General features: G+C 41.2%; 1 protein-coding gene across 2 annotated transcripts in view; it reads right to left on the bottom strand.

Annotated features, from left to right (window-relative positions):
• Positions 1-2,073: 2,073 nt before the first annotated feature.
• Positions 2,074-23,723, bottom strand: part of COL9A1 (collagen type IX alpha 1 chain) — a gene marked incomplete at both ends in the record, with an annotated part of 79,039 nt that continues 57,389 nt past the window's right edge. For both annotated transcript variants that reach the window (XM_080916658.1, XM_080916659.1), the window contains 9 exons: positions 2,074-2,258; positions 9,645-9,722; positions 15,140-15,328; positions 17,062-17,116; positions 17,280-17,426; positions 20,962-20,994; positions 22,305-22,349; positions 23,016-23,051; positions 23,590-23,661. In XM_080916658.1, the coding sequence (XP_080772784.1) occupies positions 2,074-2,258; positions 9,645-9,722; positions 15,140-15,328; positions 17,062-17,116; positions 17,280-17,426; positions 20,962-20,994; positions 22,305-22,349; positions 23,016-23,051; positions 23,590-23,661 (840 nt within the window). The remainder of the gene's footprint in view (positions 2,259-9,644; positions 9,723-15,139; positions 15,329-17,061; positions 17,117-17,279; positions 17,427-20,961; positions 20,995-22,304; positions 22,350-23,015; positions 23,052-23,589; positions 23,662-23,723) is intronic.

Here is a 23,723-nt window from a genome sequence, read left to right as displayed (position 1 = left end):
CTTTGATGGCTATCATAAAATTAAAAATAACAAACACTAGCAAGTCTTGGAGAAAATAAAAGTCTCCTAAAGATTAGCAGTGAGGTTCTAGTAAGTCATTATGAAAAACACTGTGGAGACTCAAACAATTAAAAAAAAACTGTAAGTGCAAATACCATAAAATCTGTATGTCTGTGTATATATGCCAAGGAAAATTAAATTGTTTTAGCAACACGAAACCCCTAGTTGTTAGTGATAAACGCTCCACTTCTATTGCAGCACTGTGAAATAGCCAAGTTATGGGATCAACATGTGTGCCCTTCAGTGAATGGATCAGCAAAGAAACATAGCTTTGTATGTTCTGCCATAGAAATGACGGTGTCAGCTGACAAAGATATGAATGGGAATGGCTGTCATGGAAAGACAAACATCACGTGTTCTTGCTGTTCTGTGAAAACTAGAGCGGAACTATGGTCACTAGGAAGTAGGGGTGTAAGGAACAGGAGACAGTGGGAAGTTTAATACAGGGGCACAAAGCACAGACTGGAGGGATTACCAACTGTTCCTCTTTGATGTACGAGGGTAACTACTGGTTACGCTCTATACTGGAGGCTATCTATGATGAATTTCAAAACGATAAATCTACACAATTCCAAACACATAGAATAATAATTGAGGAAATGAAAATGAGCATTGCCATCATTTAATATATATTATACACATCTACTTAATCACAATACTGTAACTCTAACCTATCTAAAGTCTTAAAAGAATTGCTTTGTGATTTTTTTAAAGTGGTGAGAGGTAGGTTATTTCTGCATCACTGATGCTCCGAGGAGGCACTAACAACCTCTGACAGAAACTGTGGTTCCTAACATAGAGATCACGAAAGTCTGGTTTACAGCACTCTGAGTACTCTGAAATAGTGCACAAAGCGCACATGCGTATGTACCTGTGTGTTTGCCTCAGAAAAATGAGTTCATAGTCTTCATTAGAATTTCAAAGAAATTCATTAACTCTCTTAATACACACACACACAGTCACACACACACAGTCTCTCTCTCACACACACACAGTCACACACAGTCACACACACATACACACACAGTCACACACAAATACACACACAGTCTCTCTCTCTCTTTCTCACTCAGACACACACACACACACACACACACACACACACACACACACAGAGTCACAGGGTAACCCCGTGGACCGGTAAGGACTCTTCAGATTTCCCCAGGTAGAATAAACCGGTAAAATAAATACATTTTTAAAAGTAGCAATAAGTCAAAATTTTAATATATCTAAACAAGTTCAATTAGCATGTAACCACATTTAACATGACTACTTATTTTAGAACATACAAAAGATTATGAAACCATGTTTATTTCTTCTTTGGTACAACCAGACATGTTACCTCAAACTTTGAAAATAAATAATGTCAGCCACAAAACATGTGCATGGCAGGGCATTGCTTCTTTGCTTTCACGTGGATCTTAGACTACGAGTAGATTTGGGGTGCAGTACATGCTATTCACCAATTCAGTGTGAAGAGGAAAACCACCATACAATAAATAGAGACCACTGTGTGACACATCCCTGATGAATATTTAAGCACCAGTTTTATTGAATGCGGTGGGTTTTGTTCCTTAGTACCCTAGCAATACTTGATAAAACTGAATTAATAATCTGAGATCAATATCTTAATTTAAATGAAAATAATGACAGCAACTGAGGTAAACTGAACAGTTTGTGTTGTTGTTGGCTCAGAGGCCCACAATACATCATATATTCATTCATAGCATGCTAAAATTCAAAATCCCAGGAAGAGGATTTATAATTCATAATTTTGGCTAAAGAGAAATTGAATCTGACTTTTGTCTGATGACTCTCCTGTCCTCCTTCCCTGGACAAGGAACAGGACTTACTGAACAGCACCAGTTGTTCTAAATCTGATTGTCAAGTCACATTTGTGTAGTGATGTTGGAGGTGAAAGCCTTTAGTCTCTGCCCCACGGTTGGATACCGTGTCCCCCCATGCTCCTCTTCCAGGCACAGTCCGTGTAGGGAGTCCGTAGTGCTGAGACTTTCATTTGTCAGGCCCTTTGCTAAATGCTCTTTGACCTGCCTGCAGGGTGCAAGAAGCTGGCTCACAGAAACCAGGAGGGCCCGGAGGACCTGGGGGCCCAGGCACGCCAGGAATGCCTGCCACTCCTGGGGGACCTTGCTCTCCATCTCGGCCATTTTTCCCGTAGCTGGCAGGGCCTGGGTCACCTGAAACAGACAAAAAGCCCACACGTGTGAACAAGCTGTTGATTAGCAGAAGACACTAGACCCTCACCTCCTAGCAGTGCGCAAACTTTCTAGCTGTGTGTAAACAAGCTGTTTAGCAAATGCCATTGGAGTTGACCCATGAGGACGAGACGAGGAACCTCCATTAGTGTGTGTGTGTTTCATAGAAATCAAAGGCAGAAAGTGATTTCAGTCTGTGTCTCCCAGATTGGCATCCTGGCAACCCTTAGTGGTCTGTCTCCTGAATATTGAAATGGGGCTGGTCCAAACTGAGGTAAACTGGAGGTCTAAAATTAAGCGGGGATTTCAAGGTTTAGCAAGAAAAGTGTATAAGATGTTTTATTAATGAATTCCTGACATCAGGGAGACCATGATATCATGTACTACTAACTCCATAAGAAGATCGAAACTCAGAATTTTTAAGTTATGTCTCTGCCAAATTGGTCTCATTTTATGTCATCAAAAGGTGGAAAAAAATCTGGTTAACTATATCAAGTCAGTGACTAGCTGTATTATCAAAATTAATTTCACCCAAGTCTGCACCTTGCCTACTGAAGATTCAAATTCACATGTGCTGTGGTTCTGTGGCTCACACTCTTTCTCATGAGCAGAGGCACTAACGGCCTCCCTGACTTCTAACAGTGATTCACATACAGAGAAAAATAACCATGGCTAAGAAATTTAAAGCACACAGGCTTTCAAGACAAACGGCTTTAAGTTCTAACTCGGTCACTTAGGAACCATTAGAATAAGGAGAAAAAAAGAAAGCCTCTAACATTCATCATCAACAAAATGGGGTGTTCGTGTTTATTATCATTAAGCTCTGTTCATTAAATGGGGTCTGCCTCAATTATTAGATATTACTTATTACTGTCTTTTAAAAGGTCACACTATGTTCTCTACAAAGTCTCACCCCAACTTGTCGTGTGTGCTCAGTAGGGCACACATTCTGAGGCACAGCATGACAATGAGGGGTCCCTTTGCATCAATCGTGAGTCCTTCTGTTACTAAGAAGGCAGTGTAAATGCATCGCCTTCACTTCGACAAGCTCATTACAAGGATCCTTATTTGGTCTCGGTTTTCTTAGCTGCTTGAGAAGCCAAAAGGCAAATCCTCATGTTCAACCACAGACTGTCGTAGGTGAAAGTACTCCCATTTTTTCCAGGGTTCTCAGTCTTTTTCCTATTTTGGTGGTCTAATTACACGCATCTTATTGTAAAAACCTGCTCATATTAAGTGGTACCATTATTACATACACATATTTTGAAATTAAGGTGGGTGTTGGAACCTATTTTTACAGACATCTCGTTCTTCTGTGCATTGTACACCACAGCCTCCAAAGTATTAGAGAGTAAACTATTAGCAAGGTTCAAGGGAGAATAATTATCTTTGAATTTATGCATCTCGGGGTTTCAGTTAAGTGGAAAGGTGTATTTCCAGCAAATTATCCCATAGACTTTTATCCACCTATCCGTTGAGATGAAGTAGGTGGTTATCCATTTCCTTGAATGGGAGACAGTCTTTCCTTCCTCCACAGTGTCTATAGGTAAGGCAGTTACAACTGCTTCTGTAGCAGAGACCCCTACATCCCCTGACACTAGAGACAGTTAACATTAAGCTGATTCCTTTTTAATTTTAAAAATAGGCCACATCTAATTATATCTAAAAGGTGGTTTTCATGTACTTTGTCAATAAGAATGACCCACTGAGACATGTCAAATCTGTCTTAAAAATCAAACCAAGACCAAGAGAAAATGACCATGCTCACAAAAAAGAAGTCAAAGTCCAAAGAACATCACTAGGCAGGTAGAAAAGATTAGACCAACCTCAGCCCACAGGCCAAATAGTATTTATATTTATATATATATACATATATACATATCAGTATTAGAACACTGACATGCTAATTTGTTTACATACTATCCATTGCTGTTTCAGGAAGGCAGAAGACCAGGGTCTGAAGAGTCCTCACTATGCCTTGTCCACCCTAACGACTACACAACTTCCTGAGACATCACGGACCACACTGCCGGGAAGAGTTTCCACGACCTTAATTAAGAATCCAGTTAAAAGGATGTGTATACCATTCTCTGTGTACACACTAGAGGGCAGGCATGTTACACTGATGTAGGCAGAGCCTTTCTCCTAACACTTAACAGAATAAAACAACAGGGCATACACACTCATAAAGGAGAAAGATGTGCAAATAATTGTCTGTGTTAAATAGGTGACCTGGTGATATATGCAATGGCTATTTAATCTTTGGGGATGTACCAGTATATATATATACATATATATATATATATATATATATATATGTATGTATATATATGTATATATATATATATATATTGAGCTTACTTCTGTGATATTTCACAAGATTCTTCATTTAATTTATTCCTTTCCCTAGTGAGTCTGAATGGACAGAGAAGTCGGGATTTATTATTACATATTTTTCCTTGAAATGCCGTGAGTGCTGAGTTACTGGTCACACGTGGGCAGTTCAGTGGCAGCAGGCATGCAGGGATGTCCCTTAATGAGATGACCTAGCTGAGCAGCAGCGTTAGCTAGCTCTGGTAAGAAAATGAAGAGAGGAGGAATTAAAGGCCCGGGGGTTGTTTATAAGATCTGCACAGCTCTGGGAAGAGAGGCAGAAAAAATGAGAGGCTGGAGATATGCCCGCATCACGTAACTATGGCGACAGTGACAAACTAGCCTCGCCGGACAACCTGTCCTTTTGTTGATTTTATGAACCTGGACTCGGGGAGCATAAATATTTCCTTCTACCACTTACAAGCAAAGATACTTCCGTTGGGATGGGTGACCTGAGACCTTCTGCCTCTGCTCAAATAGAAAGACAGGCTTAATCACAGCACAGCCAGCTGAATTCTCAGTGTGGGACTTAACTCTGCTCTATGGCTTTTACATGTTTGAGCATGGGTATAGATCTTTCTAGAATAGCCCATAAAGGTGTGTGGTTCTGTTGCTGTTCCACAAGATGGGAGTGAGAGCAGCAGTTACTGGAAATGAGGAGGAGAAGGGAACAGGAGTCCTAGAAGCCTGTACCCAGGGCCACAGCCCTTACATATCTGCCCCTCCTCAATCAATTATATCAAACCACACAGCATCCATCTGCTTTTATGTGACAAGGCACTATAGCCGAAACAATAATCAATGTTACAAGAGTGACCGATGGTCTATAATAAGCAATGTCACAGTGACGTCCCAGAACATGTAATGGCTAACCCTGAAAGAGCTGAGACATAATGCTGTGAAAGGTGACAGAGAGCAAGAGACACAGAAACAAAACAGGGAACCTAGGAACGGATTGACCATGAAGGGACATTTTGCAGATTTAAAATTTTAGGTCTGTTTGCACGAACAATGATCTTTACTCTGTAGGATTTAAACTCAAAACTCAACACTAGGGGCAGCCAAGAAGGGCTCTTTGGGTGGAGACCATCACAGAAAAGCACAAGGGCACACAGCACAGAGGTCAAGCTTTGATCATGTGTCCCTGGCCCCGGTGGATACATCCAACACTTAACAGAAGGGGTTAGGGAACATGGAAGAAAGGACATTCCCAGCCGGTCCTATTAACATATGCATATGCACTCATGTGTATGTGAGTGTGTATAATAATATTAATTAAAGAGAAAGAAGTTATCAGTGAGAGCCAGGGGGACATGAGAGGAATTAGTTGGGGGGGGAACATCTAGGGAGGTTGGAGAGAGGAAAAGAAGAAAAAAATTATATAATTCTAATTAAATTAAAACCATTTTTAAAAATCAAATTTAAAGATAGAAAGAAGGGGAAGCAATATAACTGTATCTTAATTCAAATGTGTTAAATTTTTACAAATTAAAAAGTAAAGCTTTACGGCCTTATTTATGATACCCAGAAGCTGGAAAGAACCCAGATGTCCTTCAACAGAGGAATGGATACAGAACTTGTGGTATAGTTACACAATGGAGTACTACTCAGCTATTAAAACCAATGAGTCCATGAAATTCCTAGGCAAATGGATGGAACTTGAAGCTATCATCATGAGTGAGGTAATTCAGTCACAAAAGAACACGCATGGTATGTACTCACTGATAAGCGGATACTAGCCCAAAAAGCTCAGAATACCCAAGAAACCATCCACAAAACTTATAAAGCTCAAAAACAATGAAGGCCAGAAGGTGGATGCTTCAGTCCTTCTTAGAAGAGAGAACAAAACACCTATAGGAGGAAATAATGGGACAAATAGAGGAGCAGGGATTGGAGAAAAGACCATCCAGAGACTGCCTCGCATGGGGATCCTTTCCATATGCAGCCACTAAACCCACACACTATTGTTGATGCCAAGTAGTGCTTACTGGCAGGAACCTGATATGGATGCCTCCTCAGAGGCTCTGCCAGAGATGTACTGATGCAGATGAGGATGCTTGCAGCTAACTATTTGACTGAATACAGGGACCCCAATGAAGGAGCTAGAGAAAGGACTGAAGGAGCTGAAAGGATCTGCAACCCCAAGGGAAGAACAAAATTATTAACTAACCAAACCCACCACAGCTCCCAGGGACTAAAACACCAACCAATGAGTTCTTACAGAGAGACCCATGGCTCCAGGTGCATATGCAGCAGAGGATGGCATTTTCTGACATCAATAGGAGGAGAGGACTTTGATCCAGGGAAGGCTCATTTTCCCAGTGTAGGGGAATGCCAAGGAGCTGAGGTAGGAGAGGGAGGCTGGGAGAGGGAGTACCTTCATGGAGGCGATGGGATGGGGAGGGGGAATGGAATTTGCAGAAAGGGGAAAACACTTGAAATACCCAATTTAGAAAAAAAGAAAAAAAGAAAAGCTTTAAAATGGAGAGTTTTTTCCTTTCAGGTAAAATGTGTGTTTACCTAGAAGACACCAAACAGGTTCCTGTGCAGAATTCGGTTGAGGTTTCCTCCAGGTCAGGAAGTTTTATTAGCATTGTGTTTGTAAGTACCACAAAGCCACAGCCTAAGTTCTATTGGGACAATCATCGTTAAAAGTTCACTCTCTTGGTGGACAATTAACCGGTGAAATGTCCATAGTGACCAGTTCTCTACAGTAACAGCAGAATCGCCGCAGAATCAAGGAGAGGGCAGAGCCCCAGGAGCAGGGCTTGTGGAGAACAAAGGTGCCTGTTACTATGGATTAAGAGCAGCAGAAGAGAAGGCTGCAAGGGTAACGACATGCTTTGCCCTTAGCTCTCCTCATCAATGTCAAAAGCAAAACCAAACTAATAGACAAACTTCCTTTGCCGCCGTTATGCTCACAAACTGCCCTAAACACTTTACAGGATTTCTTCCTTTTCATTCTCAGACTTACGGCATCAGAATGATATCCCCGGTACTTCGTAAACGAGGAGACCTCTGGAAGCTCAGAGGTCAAGTAGCCCAGTGTCATAGGTTAGGAAGTGGCAGTGGCCTGATTTGAACCCCAGGGTGTCTGGATTGTTGGGACTGTGCTTTAAGGGACTAATAGTCAGCAATCTCTGGGACCTGTCTGATTCAATTTGCCAACTGTACTCGCAATGCAGAGAAGAGGATGTGAAGCTGGCTGAACAACACAACACTGAACAAGCACCCTGGTGTGTTAAGGTAAACACAGACCCTTTAGTCTTCTGAAACACACAGAGCCATTCATCAGCAGAACCCTGCTCTCCTCTGACTGTGATTTGGAAGCTTATAACCTGTATTTTTTTTTTTTTTTTGAAAAATGACATGAGGTTCAAAGTTCACATGGGTGTCATTAATCCCATCAATGTAACAGAGACAGTTGAGATGCAGGTCGATAGAAACGGAGACAGGTGAGAGTCAGCGTGAGAAAAATGGAAGCAAAGGAGAAATGACCTGTGCAAGGACAGAACATAAAGTAAAGGCAGCAGTGGGACGGGCAGGGGGTGTCAATCAAAGGAAAGAGGGCAGGTGTAAGAATGAGTCCCGCCCCGAGCCCCTGGACAACTCCCACTGTTAAAGGGTAGAATGGTCCTGGTGAGAACTGTTCTCTCTCCAAACCGTCTGTCAAATGAACCCAGATTCTCACTGTGTGCTAAAATCTTCTTTTGATCATTTGAAGTCCAGCTAGCTTTTCCTTTTTCCAATCACACAAAAATATTAAATTATAAAAATATCTCGACAGGCCCGTGGATTCCCAATTTCATAATGACAGTGTTTGAGCTCTCTCCAAATATAGTTCTCCTCCCAAATTTTAATAAGAAAACAATCCCCAAGAGCAATGAAATAGATAATTGAAAAGTAAGGCTTTTTAAAAAATTTGGAGCTATAATTATTTAATTATAGCCATGATTAAATATGTAACCTCTGGCAGAATTACAAAATGGTAAATTTCTTCTCCTAGATTTCTCTAGACCAAAATCTTCCAAGCCATGAAACAGGAAACACCTTATTTTCTTGTCACTCTCTACACTTCTTTGACCTTAACTGTCCGAGTTGGAGTCAACTAAAGTCCCCAACACTCCTTCACACCCCGACAGCCATAGTCTGAGCCACGAGATGAAGGGTTAGCTTGTGCATACCAACCTCCACTGAGCTAACCAGCCTTCAGCCCCACAGTCCTACTTAATCGGTTGGAGTCATAAGTCATTTCCTCGTCTGACGAGTACATTTCTGGCGAGACCCCAGCAACAGGGCAGTGATGGGATAAAGAGAACACAGAATGCCCAGTGAGAGGCCCCGGCTTCATACAGAAGCCCCTCTGTCACTTAGCCCACACAGCTGTGATCCCCGTCTGTGTGGAACCCTTTAGGGCTGTGAGACAAATTTCCTCAATGTTTGTTTTGAGCAGAGTAGATTTCGGGAGGGTCTGGGTAGTTGAAAGGAGAGCTTTAAAAATGTAATTTCAGTTGCCCCTTGTAGCACATGAGTAGCTGAAACTTAGATTCCTTTTACAACTACTATGGACTTTTTGTAGAAAGTCTGGTGTAAGGTTGTCATTAGGTAGTGTGGGCCTGGCCCTAGGTTTTATCCCCAGAAACACAAACCAATAATAATGGTTAATCATTGTAATAAAATAACAAGCAATGATCCACCTGGGCTAGACATGGGTCTAATTTTTGAAATGTTTATAACAAATAGAGTGTGACTGAACCTAGGTACAATATTCCTGAAAGCTTAGCTTTAAATGTTTCAAGCCTTGGCAGTTAGATGCTCACAATGAATACAGATTTGATTTACAAACGGTTCAGCTCTTCGTGAAAGCCAGTTCATAAACCCAGGATAAGCTTAGGTGACTGAGGAGCTCTTTCTTCAAAATGCTATTCAGATGATGCTCTAAGCAAGACCCCATTTCTTCCTCCCCTCCCCCACTCTACCTCGGAACCCACTTACCTGGGAGACCTATAGCTCCTGGCAAACCCTTAGGACCTCTTCCTGGAGGACCACGTTCTCCTTTTTCTCCCAAGTCACCTGCATCACAATAAAGAAATGTTATGCTTCTACATATCAATAAAGTTCTGTACATTAAACTTTAAAGAAAACACAAACTCATGAAATAGCTGGGAGCCAGATTGTAATAGATACTCAGCAAGGGCAAAATCTTATCATCAGATCCAACAAGAAGAAGGAACAAATCAAAACATTGATCTGTGCCCACTGAAATGACATTCCCGCACCCCCAAAATGGATGTGCATTTTCAGTGAAACACTAGATAAGGTAAGAGTCGACGGGTCCTTTCTCAGCACAATCACATCTATCTCTGCCTGGAAATGTAACCCTCCACAGTGGCTCTGCCCTGGGAAGAGCAAGAAAAATGTTCTCTTACCGCTACTAGACATCATTTGCTTTGAGGAATTAAAACCATTTCTATCTTTAGGCAATAGGAGCACATATTTTAAAGACAAGAATCAATTTTTAAAAGCTACTACAAACAATAAGAGAATTTGTTGAACTAGCAGGAAACAAAGTTAATATACAGAAACCAGGTGCTTTCATACACACAAGTAGCTACCAGTTATGAGGCGTGGCCAAGAAGTACTAGGTATGGTATCAATTAAAATGCTAAACAACTAGATGTTTAACACAAGTGTACAAGTAAAACATGAAAGAAACCGAGTGTCCCTGGTGGACACTAAGACTTGAAAAAATGTTCTGCAGTAAAATGACATTCCAATAAATAGCTGTCCTTTCTCCCTAAACTAAAAAAATATTGATTACAATTTCAGTTTTAAGTACATCGGAATAGCCACAAACCTCATCCAAGTAAAGTAGCATGAAGGAATTGATTCTACCAGTTATCAAACTGTTATGATGGTGTAGTACTTACCCATGAGGCAGAAAGTCCAAATTTGCACAAGACATTGGTTTATCACACAGGTGGCATCTTTTGTTTGAATATTTATTTTACCATGTTTTGTGTGTGTGCTTCTGTGTGTAAGCATGTGCACAGGCTGCCTGCAGACACCAGGGCATGAAATCCCCTGGAACTGGAGAAACAGATGCACATAACCTTGATGTGGGTGCTGGGAAGTGAGCTTTGGTCCTCTGTAAGAACAGCTGGTCCTCTTAACTTCTGAGCTGTCTGTCTAGCCCCAGAGGTGGCAGTCTTGAAGTGAAAAATGTTTAGGGAGTCATTGTTTAGGAGAACTGAGGAACCCACTAGGAAAAGAAGATATAACTAAACCTCTATTAGATAGGCTAAGTTACAAATGCATGAGATGTCTAAGAGCTGTGGAGATGACTCTGTGGTTAAGGGCATTTTGTGTTCTTGCAAAGGAGCCAGCTTCAGTTCCCAGAATGGCATCAGTATCACAACTGTATGTCCATTTCCTGGAGATCCAGCACCCTACCTGGCCCACATGGGCACCTTGTACACTTACTTGGTACACATACACATAAGCAGGTACACAAAAAACAAAAATAAGTTTAAAAATGAACAATGGTGAGGTCGTTGTGAAAAAGAAACAAGAAAAATTGGCTGTTGTATAAATGAGCCAGCCACTGGGTTTGTTCCATAGATAAACAAGAAATCAAAAAGGAATGAAGACGCTTAGCCTGTAAAATTAGCACGAGTCCCATGGTTCTATTAAACATGTCAAGTCTGTAGAAAAATACAGAAGTGTAAATTGTGAAGGAAAGGGCGAATTGGCTTAACCTCATCGTAGGGTATGACAATAGCATTCAAGTTATAAGCGGAGGTTCCGGGAATTCTCCTTCCAGAAATTCCTTCTCAAAGCAATAAAGTATTTTGGACAGGAGATGAAGTTAGAAGTAGAAATAAAGTCTGTGTTGATATTTTGTATCAAGGTGAAATATGTCCGCTGCTGTGTCCCCTGCCTTGCTACAGCAATGGAAGACTAGAAACAGTCAAAAGGATCATCAAAGGGAAATAGTGAGTTTAGTGAGAAGCGACCCCTACCCAGCTGAGGGAAATCACCAGCAGCTCTGGAATGGTCTCCTGGACATACTGGTAAATTAAAAACAAACGAGGTCCAGATGGCTTGCTGAAGAACAGTGTGGTTCTTTCATAAGCGGACAGAGAGCACATATCTCAGGATTTATATAGCATTGCTTGTCGGGTCTGTAGGAAGCCAGTGGATTCCTTACCATAAGAGTAACAGAAGAAACTAAGCATATAAGAAAGTCCTGAGAGAAATTCTTTACCAAATGCCTTTCCTACATTTAATTCTGGGGCAATGTAAATGTAGTGTCATCAAAAATAAACTTATTTTTAAAAATCAAAGTGTGCTATCACATGTGTTCCTCACTTCTGACTCAGAGGTCACTGGGAATATTCTGTGCTTGCAACCAAATGCTCAAAAGCAACTGCGAGACAGATGACTGAACTTGGGGCATCAGCAACTGCAGAACAACGAATGATGCAAACCATTCATACATTATATATATATATATATATATATATATATATATATATATATATATATATATGACATAAAATTACATATATATTGAACATATAACACACACACACACACACACACACACACACACACACTTGTTCCATTCTCATGGCTCTCTGGATATTATTTATTTCCACAAGCTATAAATGGTCCTCTGCTCCCCTGAGAGCCGATCAGTATGGAAAAAAAGTGAGTCGGTTATAACACATTTTCTCACACCTTCATTTCCATCCCGTCTCACATCTGTTTGACGCACACTAAAATGTCTGAGGATGCACAGCCTGACTCAAAGGAGTTCAAAATTAATCCTAACGACAAACATTTAAAAATAAGGCTTGCGGCCTGAATAAAGCTCGAAGTCAAGTGAGCACAAACCCATCCCGCGGTCTCCCTCGTGGGTTCTGCCCCACCGTGTACGCAGAGAGAGCTTGCAGCATGAACACTGGTCCTATGGGTGTGCAATTACACAGATTATGGTGTCAGGGAGAACTTTTCTTCAGGACTAAGCCATGGGGACCGAGCTACTGCTCTACACTGGTGCACATGCGCGGGTGGGAATGGGCGAGAGATGGTTTTGGGGGACAGATCACAGCACAACACAGCTCTTATCCAAAAACTCTACTGTTTGTCCAATGCAATGTCAAGAGGAAAACAATGACTAAGACATAACCTGAACTTTGTGTTTCTTAACAAGTCCTATTTTTCTGAGAAAAAAGGCCCCTGGCAGTCATATACATAAAATTTTTATCGGGTAATATTGGGGGAAAGAGGCCAGTTGTACTGAACTACATCCGTTCTTAATGACTCAAAATTTAAATTTTACCAGGGTAGAATGTGTACCCTTGGGGGAAATTCTGAGCTACAGACTTCTGAATGTAAAAAACAATGTTTTCATTAATAATCATTGTCCTGTATGTGGTAGGATGCAGCCAAGGTCAGTTACCTGGGATGGTTTGCTTCTAGAATGGTTGCAGTGTTAACTGATAAAGAAAATCGAGTTATTTTGTTTGCCTTCAACCAGGTTTCAGACTTCAGAAGTATGAGACCTTTATAAGACCTTTATGAAAATTCTGATTTAAATGACTCTGCAGAGGAAAGGGTGGGGCCTTGGGGAGGAAAGTGGTGTATCCACAGAGATGATGGACTGTGCCGTAGATACTGAAGAATCAGGAGGAAACTCGGGATTAATAAATGAAACTTGTGCTGCAGGTCTCTTCTGGGTACCAAATACAGAAATACACTCTTCTTAGATGAGGTTCCTCTGTTAGAGCCCTGTTACCATTCTGGCTACAAGTTAAAACCACCTGGGTAGCCCCCAAAGCCTAGACTAGTTGATTCTAAAATTCTGGGCATGGGGTCCATAAACTGGATTGCTGGTAAAACTCTCAGGGCGATTCCTTGCGCAGCCAAGGCTGGAAGAAGCGGCCCCACAGACTTTCAGGTCAGCAAGGAATACAGACTTTCAAGCTGCCTAGAGCAGGGTTTGCTTCCCAGCACAAAGTCAAGGTCTAACCCAAATACTGATGTGCCATAGAACACAGGGATGCGGTTTCTATGACCACATCGAGGAACCTCTTGAACCCAAGTACTAAGCCCAAGTCTGAGTTTCTGATTCAGTGTGTCTGGGCTGGGGCAGAGAACAGGAGGCACTGAAGAGTTATCAGGAGGCTTTCACGCTGCTGTTCTTGACAGGCAGGGATGCTACATCAATAGCCCTGGAAGGGGCACAGAAGTCCAACCATCTCAATAACCAACCCAACCAGCGCATTTTCTTAAACACAGTTTTTAGAGTGGTCAGGACGACCCATGGGGTCACCTGACACAAAGTTTTAACTAGTAGTTGAAAAGAACAAGGATGAATAATCACCGACGCTTCCTGACAGTCCCCTTCCTTCTCCCCTTCATCTCTCCAGCTTTGCAAGACTCCCAATTAGAGCCCATTTTTTAACACGCAACTGCACATGCCAAAAAAAAAATGTAATTAAATAAATTGTTCCAACTGAGGGTGTAGTTAGCCAACCATGTTGGCAACTCATTTAGAGATTCAGAAAGGCAGCTGGCTTGACCTCTGACCATTCATACTGTAATATTTATCCCTAATTGGAATACCACAATGTTTAAAGAATGTGGAGAGGGGTCTGTTGCTTTTTATTTTATTTTTATTTTATTTTATATTTTGTCGCATCCTTCTAAAGATCCCCCACAGAGCTGTAGGTAACTCATAACAACATAGGAACCCCTCGATTTACTTAATTCTCCACAAATTATCTAGGGCGCATACACACCCCCACTGGCACACTCCCCTGGCAAATGCCATCTGAGGTACCCAGTCAGTTCTGCAGAGCGTCTCACATGCTCACTCGCAGACCTGTGTCTCATTTTGGTTTTGTGAGCTTTCCTGTACACAGCTCTTGGTTTGCTTGAAAGAGGACAGACTCCCAAATGAAAGGAGTTAAGTTGGACCACACCTTGGGGCTGAAAATAAACACCCATTAAAATTGAAGCAATGATGCTACCTTTTGAAAGAAGAAGAGGGCAGTGCTAATCCCTGACATAGGGAGCAGCCACGTGTCCCGTACCTGCACTGCTTTCGCAGACACAAGCATCTCTTTTAAGAGAAGCCCTGCAGTAACTTTAGAGTCTCAGAATTTTCCATGATTCTGTGAGCTTGGGTACAGATCATACAACTAAAGAAAATTAGCAGTGAGTGTGTCTCGTACCCTGCAGAATAGCTTACGTTTTGGGCCAGAGAGAGATGGTTACATGGTGAAAAAGAGTATACTGTATTACAGAAGACCTGAGTTTCTATCACCCGCAAATTTATGCACAACTCTAGCTCCAGGAGGGGGGATCTGATGCCCTCTCCTGGCCTCCATGAGAACCCCATGTACACACACACACACACACACACACACACACACACACACACAATTAAAAATAAAGTAAAACTTAAAAAAAAAACTTACCTTTAGGTCCCCTTAAGCCAAGAGCACCAGGGGGACCCTTAATGCCTGGGAGGCCACGGATTCCCATCTGACCAGGGAAACCATTCTCTCCAGGAGGACCCGGAGGCCCAGGGGGACCAGGCCTCCCAGGAAGACCAGAAGCTCCCATGTCTGGTCTCTTGAGGCTAGCTGCCATTTCCGCAAAATGCTCTGCAAGACAATAAACAAAAAGCATAAGTCACAAACACAACAGTGGCTTGGATGAAGAAAACAACATTCCGACATCCCCAGTGGCCTTTATATCGATGTGGCACCAAGAAAGAAAAGAGCTTCATTTTTTTCCTCCTGCTTCCAAACAGGAAGCTTCGTTGGAGCATCTTTTCTGAGCTTGCCATGGGTCTATCTGGCCCTGCTGCTTTTAGACACAGTGGGGTGAGGGTTAAATTCCAGGGCTTTAGATGGGTGGTGGCCCAGAAACTTGAGAGTGCTCCCTGAATCCTATCTAGTACTAGGTGAAACCCATAGGATTGAAAGAAAATGGGTTTCTTATCATAGGTGGAAATGTTGTCTTGGACCTTTTCAAAACCCAAAGCATCATTCAACATTAGGGTTCAGACACTCTTTGAGACCAAGTATCAAAACTGAAAGCCTTTTTAGTTCAAAGCTACTCTATAACCTGAAATACCATGAGAAGTCACGGCTTCTAATAAATCTGTCCCCTCCAGTTTATTTTCCTGCTTGGAACAGATAACAATCATTCAAAATAACCTTCCTTGGGAATGGTCACAGTTTGTCTTAAAAATTTAATAACTCTGGGGGCTTCTTATACACATTCAGAATCAGCTGCCAACGCTGTGAAAAGCAAGAAAATTCATCCCATTAAAATGCTCTAAGGCAAGTATCTAGTGCAATATTGATTTTAAAGCTTTAAGGTATGGGAGAAAATCTGAATGGGAAACAAATTTATATCCAGCAGTTCAAAAATTATTCAAATGACTACTTTGAATTTCTTAATAAACAAAAATTATAAATTTGCAGATATGTCAGTAATGTTTAAAACTCAAATTAGAGCCAAAATAAAGTATGTGCACTAAAGAGATTTATGTCAGTTTCCAAATATAGAAACATTTATTTTACTCTTATCCTGTTCCAGAAAATTCTACAAGTCGACTAGACTATCTGTTGGCAAATGAAAGACAAGCCTTTCTCCAAGACGCAGTTATACCGTCCTGAGGGTTTTCTGTTGAGGGTGACGATGTTATCGTTTGGTGACATTTTTGTGCATATTCATTTCCTGTGTGGTTTTGTAACTAGGCAAACTGTGAGATGAACAATAATGACTTCCATCGCTGCAGATAAATTTGGATTCAGACTAATAAAAGAAGGAAAACGTCATCGTTTCTGGAAAACTGCTAGTCGCTGCTTTTTTAAACTCGCCTACTACACGGGTATAAATACTGTCTTCACACCACTTGTGGGTGTATGGGCCTGTGGGCGTGTGGCTGTCACTTCATTCTCACAGGATTTGGAGGGACCCGAGGACAATGCCAGATATACACTAAATGGTAGCAACTTAAGCAGGGACCTCTGAGAATTTGTGTTGCAAAGAAAAGAAAATGATGTGTGCATATGCATTGTTTTTCTTCTGTAAGTTACCCTCCCTGTTGGAATATGGTGGGTAAGACATAGAGACCAAGCTTGGATGGGGCGTAGAGAAAAGGCTAAGACAGAAAGGTAGTATTTTATTGTAAGGCATCAACACTTGAATGAAACATAACTGATAGAAGCATTACTCAATATCTCTCCCTCTCTCTCCTGCTTCCCCTCTCCCTTTCGCTCTCCCTTTAAAGCGACTGCTACTTACCCTTGCACTCCTACAGAAATAAAATCTTAAAGGGCACGAGGAGACCGTGACGATATTTAAACCCCTGCGATTTACTTACCTTGCACGACTCTCATGCAAACCTGCTTGATGTGCTGGTCCGTCGGTGCCCTGCCCTAGGACAAGAAAGAAAAGGACAAGGATAAAGAGGACATTGCTGAACTGTAAAGGACCGACGTCACAAAAATCCAGGTGGCCCAGATGATGAGACGGTTTGGCGCTTGGCTTAGACGGATGGAGCTACCAATAGGGAACCACGGGATGTGTCCACCCACTCACCGGAGGGCCCTGGATACCGGGCAGTCCAGTAGCTCCCTGTTCTCCCTGCACACCCCGGGGTCCAGGGGGTCCTCTCGGTCCTTCCACTCCAGGAAGCCCTCTGATTCCTTCAGGTCCCCTCAGGCCGGGCTCCCCAGGGTTACCCACCTAGAACAAACAGTACACTATAAAACCAGTTCTAGACATCAGCCATGTTCCACTTAGCATCAGTGTAAACTATCTAGGTGGAATTTCAGGTTCCTTACAATTTATTTACAATTAATTCCCTATTATTTAAAACTCAGTGGTGTTTGGCCCGAAGTTACCTCAAGTGTTAACACATATTACCATTCAACCGGTCACCAGCCACTTAGAATTCCAATGTAAGTAAACTTGTAATGTTTTTTTTAATTATTTCAAAGTCTCCATTGATATAAGATATATTTAAGGTTTCATTTGCTATCCATAAGCCATCTCATAGGAACAAGTCAGTGGTTTGGGTTTCCTTTTTCTGATTTTTGGCTTTGCACACACTAAGTGCATGCTCTACACCAAGCTCAGTCCCAGCAAGTTGATTGTGTGTGTGTGTGTGTGTGTGTGTGTGTGTGTGTGTGTGTTTGTTTGGGGGGACATACACACAGCGGCCAGAGGACAACCTGTAGAGAAGTGTTACTAACCTTCCTAATGCTATAACCTTTTAATACAGTTCCATGCTGTGGTGGCCTCCAACTATAAAATAACCTCCAGGCCTACTTCCTGATGATAATCTGAAGTTATTGTTATGAATTATAACGCAGAGATCTTATATGCCGGATATCTGATTTGTAACTCCCCCAAGGGAGTCCTGCTGCACAGGTTGCACACCTCTGCCTTAGGGTTCAGCTCCACATTTGTCCCTTTCTGCTGCTTCATAAGCTAAGTTATCTGGCCCATGAGTTTCTAGAGAGTCTCCTGTTTCTGCCTCACGTTTCCCACTGGCTTGCTGGAATTACAGACACTTGCTCTACCATGGCCTGCTTTTACATGACTTTTGGAGATCTGATCTGAGATCATAACATTGGTGTGGCAAGTCCTTCTGCCCCCTGAGCTCTCTCTCCAGCCTGTCTTTTCTTGAATGTAGAATGTTCATTTATATGTTCGGTAAGGACTGGTAATATTTTTCTGGCAAAAAAAAAAAAGAACTTCCTCTAAGTAAGAGATTTCCTCCAAGATATGCAATTTGAGTATAAAATGCAACAGGTCAGGAAACTAAGTTATTCGGCTTTTCATAAGATGTTTTTGGTAAACTTGAATGCAATAGTAATAACCAGGAACTACAACGTGCTAACATAGACTAAGCCAGCACATTCATCATACTATTTGGAAAATGAAGCATTAAAAAAATGGCAACTTTACAGTTAAAATAAGAAAAGAAATTAAAGCCTAAATGTTAAAAAAGTTAACCGGGAGGCCACTTGCCTCCTCAGCATCGAAGAAGTGCTCACAAGATGAACTAGGTGTTTTCTTTCCCTGAAAGCAGACTGCTGAGAGCATTTTTAAAGTCATCATATATAATAACTGCTTTGAAAAGGAGGTTGCATTCATTCACTCTTTAGTGGGAGTAGAATTTGTTTGAATCTATAGCAAAGCAGCTACAATGTACCGTTGCTCAGAATAAGAGTGTACAGGGACATGAGGAAGTTGGGGAACGGTCGTCCAGAGGCTTTATCCTGCCTCCTTTCATCCTGTGCGACATCTATCTGGGTAAAGCTTCCTCTTTCAAATACGCAAGTATTTTCAGCCCAACGGAAGATGTAAAGCGACCACCCCCTCTGCACATCACCACACAGGCTCCATGAGCTTTTTCGCAATCTTGCTTTAAGATGAAAAAAAATATTCATCCAAGTCAGCTTGACAAGATTGGAAAGCAGCATCAACAAAGAGAGCTTAAGAAACACTAACATGAGTGAAAAATGTCAGGTTCCCACAGTGAGAAACTCTGATAATTTCTCAAACAACCCAAAGAGGCACCCAAATGAAATGAAAAATTAGCTCACAATGGATTATGTCTTCTTTGTGACAATGGCTAACACTGCTATTATATGACAGGACAGGTGCTCTTGGATGAAGAGATCAGGATGCCATAAGACCCCAGATCTCTCAGAAAGAGTTCTTCAGTGGAGAAACTGTTCACTGGAACAGACTTCAAAAAGCTCCTATGTTATTTAATAATTCTCTTGACTCTGGGGAAGTACAGTTCAATTTCTTCAGCATTACTTTGGCAATGTGTCACATCAGTGGGAGGTGGAAGAGAATTAATAAATTACCAGCTAATTCTTAAAATATCCAAATTATAATGCAGTGTGTGTCACTAAGCTACAATCGATTTTTTTTTCTTTTACAATTTGAATTCATTCCCTTGAACATTGTCAAATTCTTCCAGATGGTGACGTATAATTTCCCTCACCAAACACATTAGGGTTTATTCTTCATATTTGGTACAACTTTAAAGCATTCCTCTCAAGAATTCATTGACACAAACGTTGCTTGAGACTTGACGTGTAAAGGCAGAGAAGTTAATACTGTGGTCCCACCCATGTGCTAGTATGCATACAGCATACAGATGGCCTGCATCTGGGCTCTGAAGCCGGGTTTGGATGGGTGCCCATGGAGCAGGTAAGGTACAGGGATCATTTGGAAGCATCATAAGTAGGAGGCAGTAATTCTCATGACGGACAAAGAGAGCCTGTTCTAAAGTGTTAAATGACACAGTATGTAAAGGTCTTGAAGATGGATAGTTTCAGCCATCCGGGAGACAAAGTCTATGAACCAAGAACTCTTCCAGCTAGATTTGGTCTACTTTGCTGAAAGTCTGATTTTATTCTACAATAGTTAGTTCTTTTAAAAGTTATCCTTGAAGTACTCAAAGAGAAAGAAGAATATAGTAGGTTCTTTTTATTTAGTAAGGTTACATTAGCTGCTGTGGAGATAGTTTGTTGGATAAAAACAGAAATTCACAATATTCTAGAAATAGAATTTAAGACTTCACTAGAAACAAGTAGTCTGGCCTTTGGGACTACCATCAGAGCTTCACCTTCTCTGTCTAAATTCCAAGTTCTTAATTGTGTTGGTATGCACAGAAGCAAGATGCCTCGGATTTTCCTATGGATCAGATCTACAATTCTTAATTCATCTACTCTAAGGACCCAGGTTTGGTCTCCGTAAAGTGACAGTTGAAGAAGCTCATCATTTTGTAGTTTTGGGGAGTCTGTCATTTTTTCTTATGTGCTCTGCTTCTCTCTCTGTTCCCTTAACTAGAACACACGGGAGATTAAGGAAGTTACTGACATATTTTACAGTCGCATACCTGCCACATAAACTCGGTTATTCGCCTAGCTGCAGAGCACGTATCAGCTCTTTAAGATGAGCCATTTGGGCAGGATCTCAGAGTGTTATAATGTAACATTCATTGAGCCGTTTATAATACTGGAACAAAAACCTTTCTTTAAAGTGGCTAGTTCTAAAGCTAGATCCATCTACATAGTTGAGAATTTCTTCCTACTGGACAAACGCATTATTTACACCTTTATTTAGACATGTAGTTCTTTAAAGCCCTTCAAGGATTTAATTTTATACAATCGTTTCCTGAAGCAGAACATTGCATTTCCTACAGTTTTATTAATGTTCTTAATTTTTTTGGACTGTTATTGTTCATCATACTTACAGATCCCTTTGGGCCAGGTTGTCCCATATCTCCCTAAACCAGTAAAACAAAATTATATTAGTACAATATATTCACTTCACATAGTTTCCTAAAACATTTTTTCAATGATGTTGCACTGTTAAAATACTGAAAGCCCATCTTCAGATGGAGAGCAGAACTGCAGAAAATGTGTCTGACTCAAAGTGTGGGTTGTCATTCCGGTTCAGCTCCCCATCTCTGTGTTCCTGTGTGAGCAAGGTCCCCTTCCCACTCTTGGCTAACTGATCCATTAACTAATAAGCTACAATCGGGGCTCTGTAGAGTTCACCCAGATCTACAGAGTGCAGCCCCAAGAATGAAATTGTGTACATAATAAAATAAATAATAAAACAAAATAAAGTAGCTTTTTCTTACTGAACACAATAGATATTTAGAACTACCAACTGAAATTTCACCTTTGTATCTTTTATTTCTGTAACTCATTCCCTAAAAATCTACCAAACAAAATATGCATGCTTTCAGGCGTTAAGCAAACAAACCCACCAGGAGATTGTCCCATCATTAATTTTAGATGAGTTCAGTTCAAGTGTTAGCATATCTTCACTGATTTAAATTTTAAAACACTCCCTTAGCTCATGAAATGAGCCACCTCTACAGAAAAACGAAATAATCTCAGAAATTGTTGGGGGAGGGGGATCTGGAATTGCCAAGTTCATATATTTAATTTATATTTATTCTAAACCCTGCAAGTGTGAATAAATATTAGCAGATTGTGTCTCTGCTCTTAAAGCACCCTAAGGTTTTTCATAGGAAAGACCTTTCTAGCTGCGAAAGGACTCAAACATACATTTCTATGTTAGGCCTGGTCATTCCTGCCAAAACCACTATGATGAGTTAACAAACAGATCCATCACCTCTGTAGACAGACAGCAAGCTCTGTGTGTCCGTTTCCTGGTGACTCGGCAGTCCCATCCTCTAGACATGGAGGTCATTCCCTCAGACATTATTAGGGTAAAGAGAATGCCTTCAGTCATATTCATGAGCCACAGCTCTTTGACTCCAAAAGATTTCAATAGTGTTTCCCTGCTAAGCCCTATTCCTATGTAATCTATACTATATCAAGAACTTAAATGTCTCAGTGTAAGACCACAGGGGAATTAATCATTTCTAAGGGAATTCTACAGAAATTTAAAGCTATATCTACCTATCCTAGGCCTTGCCTTCAGTACTGGGAATTACTAGATAAAAATAGAGGAAAACTCGCTATTCTTTAAGATAAAAAACAGTATCAGAAAGAAGAGTCATACTTTTTCAAAATTTTAAAGTTTCATGTTAACCAATTTAAAAAAAAAAAAGAGTCTTACAAGGTCACCCCTTGCTCCTGCTTCACCTTCTTCACCAGAGGCACCCTAAAATTTAAGATAAAATGTCATATGTTTCCCAATTCTGCATTTATGGTTCAGCTTTAACCAGTCATTATTGATAAGCATTCATAAGAACCCAAATGCCCCAAGGATGTTGCAGGAGCTCTCAAATCCATGGCAGCAGGCTAATCCTAACTGAAGAGAGTAGCCTAGGGAAGCCAGAGTAAGAGCAGGCAGGTTTCAGCTAATTGACTTTGGATCATTTAATTAGATTAACAATTCTATCTAGCAATCGTGAAGTTCAACAGCCCCTGAAAGAGGCATTCTACAGTCGAAAGAGGAATCCAGACACAGAGTGACTCCATTTACACATTTTATTTGCTGATGTCGTGATCAAAAGGCATCTTGATTAGATGCTCTTATGTGGTTCTACAAGTCTGTGTCATCTGAATAAAACTGAGCAAGCTAGAGAGACAGGGCTAACTCTCTTCAAAGGAGGAACACTACACAGTCCAAGACACAGCCATTAGTGACAGCGTCTGAAAACAATCTGCCTGCGCACCAAACTCCACCACTCTGGTTGTCCCTCACCATAAAGCATACCAAGAACAACTGTGAGCTTTTTCTATACCACACCCACAAGCCAGCCAGCCCTGTCCTCATAAAGTGGCGAATACCCAACCAACACCTCTAACTACATGAGATGCTTACCTGTTCACCCTTGGGACCTGGTTCACCAAATACACCCTGGAGTGAATAAAACATAACATGTTTCAGCACTGGGAGTTCTGTGCATCATTGCAGAGGAGCTGATGAATGATGTGATAGGAGAAATCTCCCTAATTCTCACCACTTAACTCAGGACCAGAGGAGACCTGGCCCCATCACAAATGCTCCCCAAATCTCTGGTAATATCAGAATGAGCATTCTCTGGTCATATCCATATGAATAAATAGTCACTGGTAGAAATAGAAAATCAGAACTAAATAAAAAATTGTAACTACAACTAATACTGTTTTTCCTCCTCAGCCTTTATTTTTCTTCCTTCTGGAAAATTTGTTTGGTTTTGTTTTATTTTGAATGTCAACTCTCAGTTTTTTAACACATCTTTCACCATATTTCTTTATGATAATCAGTAGAGAAAGTCTTCACTGGGTAAAAGCAACCTTGGTTTCTCAACAAAGGAGTCAACATTCCAGATGTAAAAGGGGAGAAACACACACACACACACACACACACACACACACACACACAAACAAAACATGTAGAGCGCAGGATATCTTACCCTGTCTCCTTTCATTCCAGGAAGTCCAGGGGGCCCAGGCAAACCAGGAAGGCCGGGGCTGCCAAGAGGTCCCTGGAAAACAAACAGAAAATCTTCAGAGTCACTGTGTCCTTGATGCTGAAAGTTGACAAGCC

Source organism: Micromys minutus (genome assembly GCF_963924665.1).
Source record: "Micromys minutus genome assembly, chromosome: 5".
In the NCBI taxonomy this organism is placed as follows: Eukaryota; Metazoa; Chordata; class Mammalia; order Rodentia; family Muridae; genus Micromys; species Micromys minutus.
This window is presented reverse-complemented; position numbering and strand designations above follow the sequence as displayed.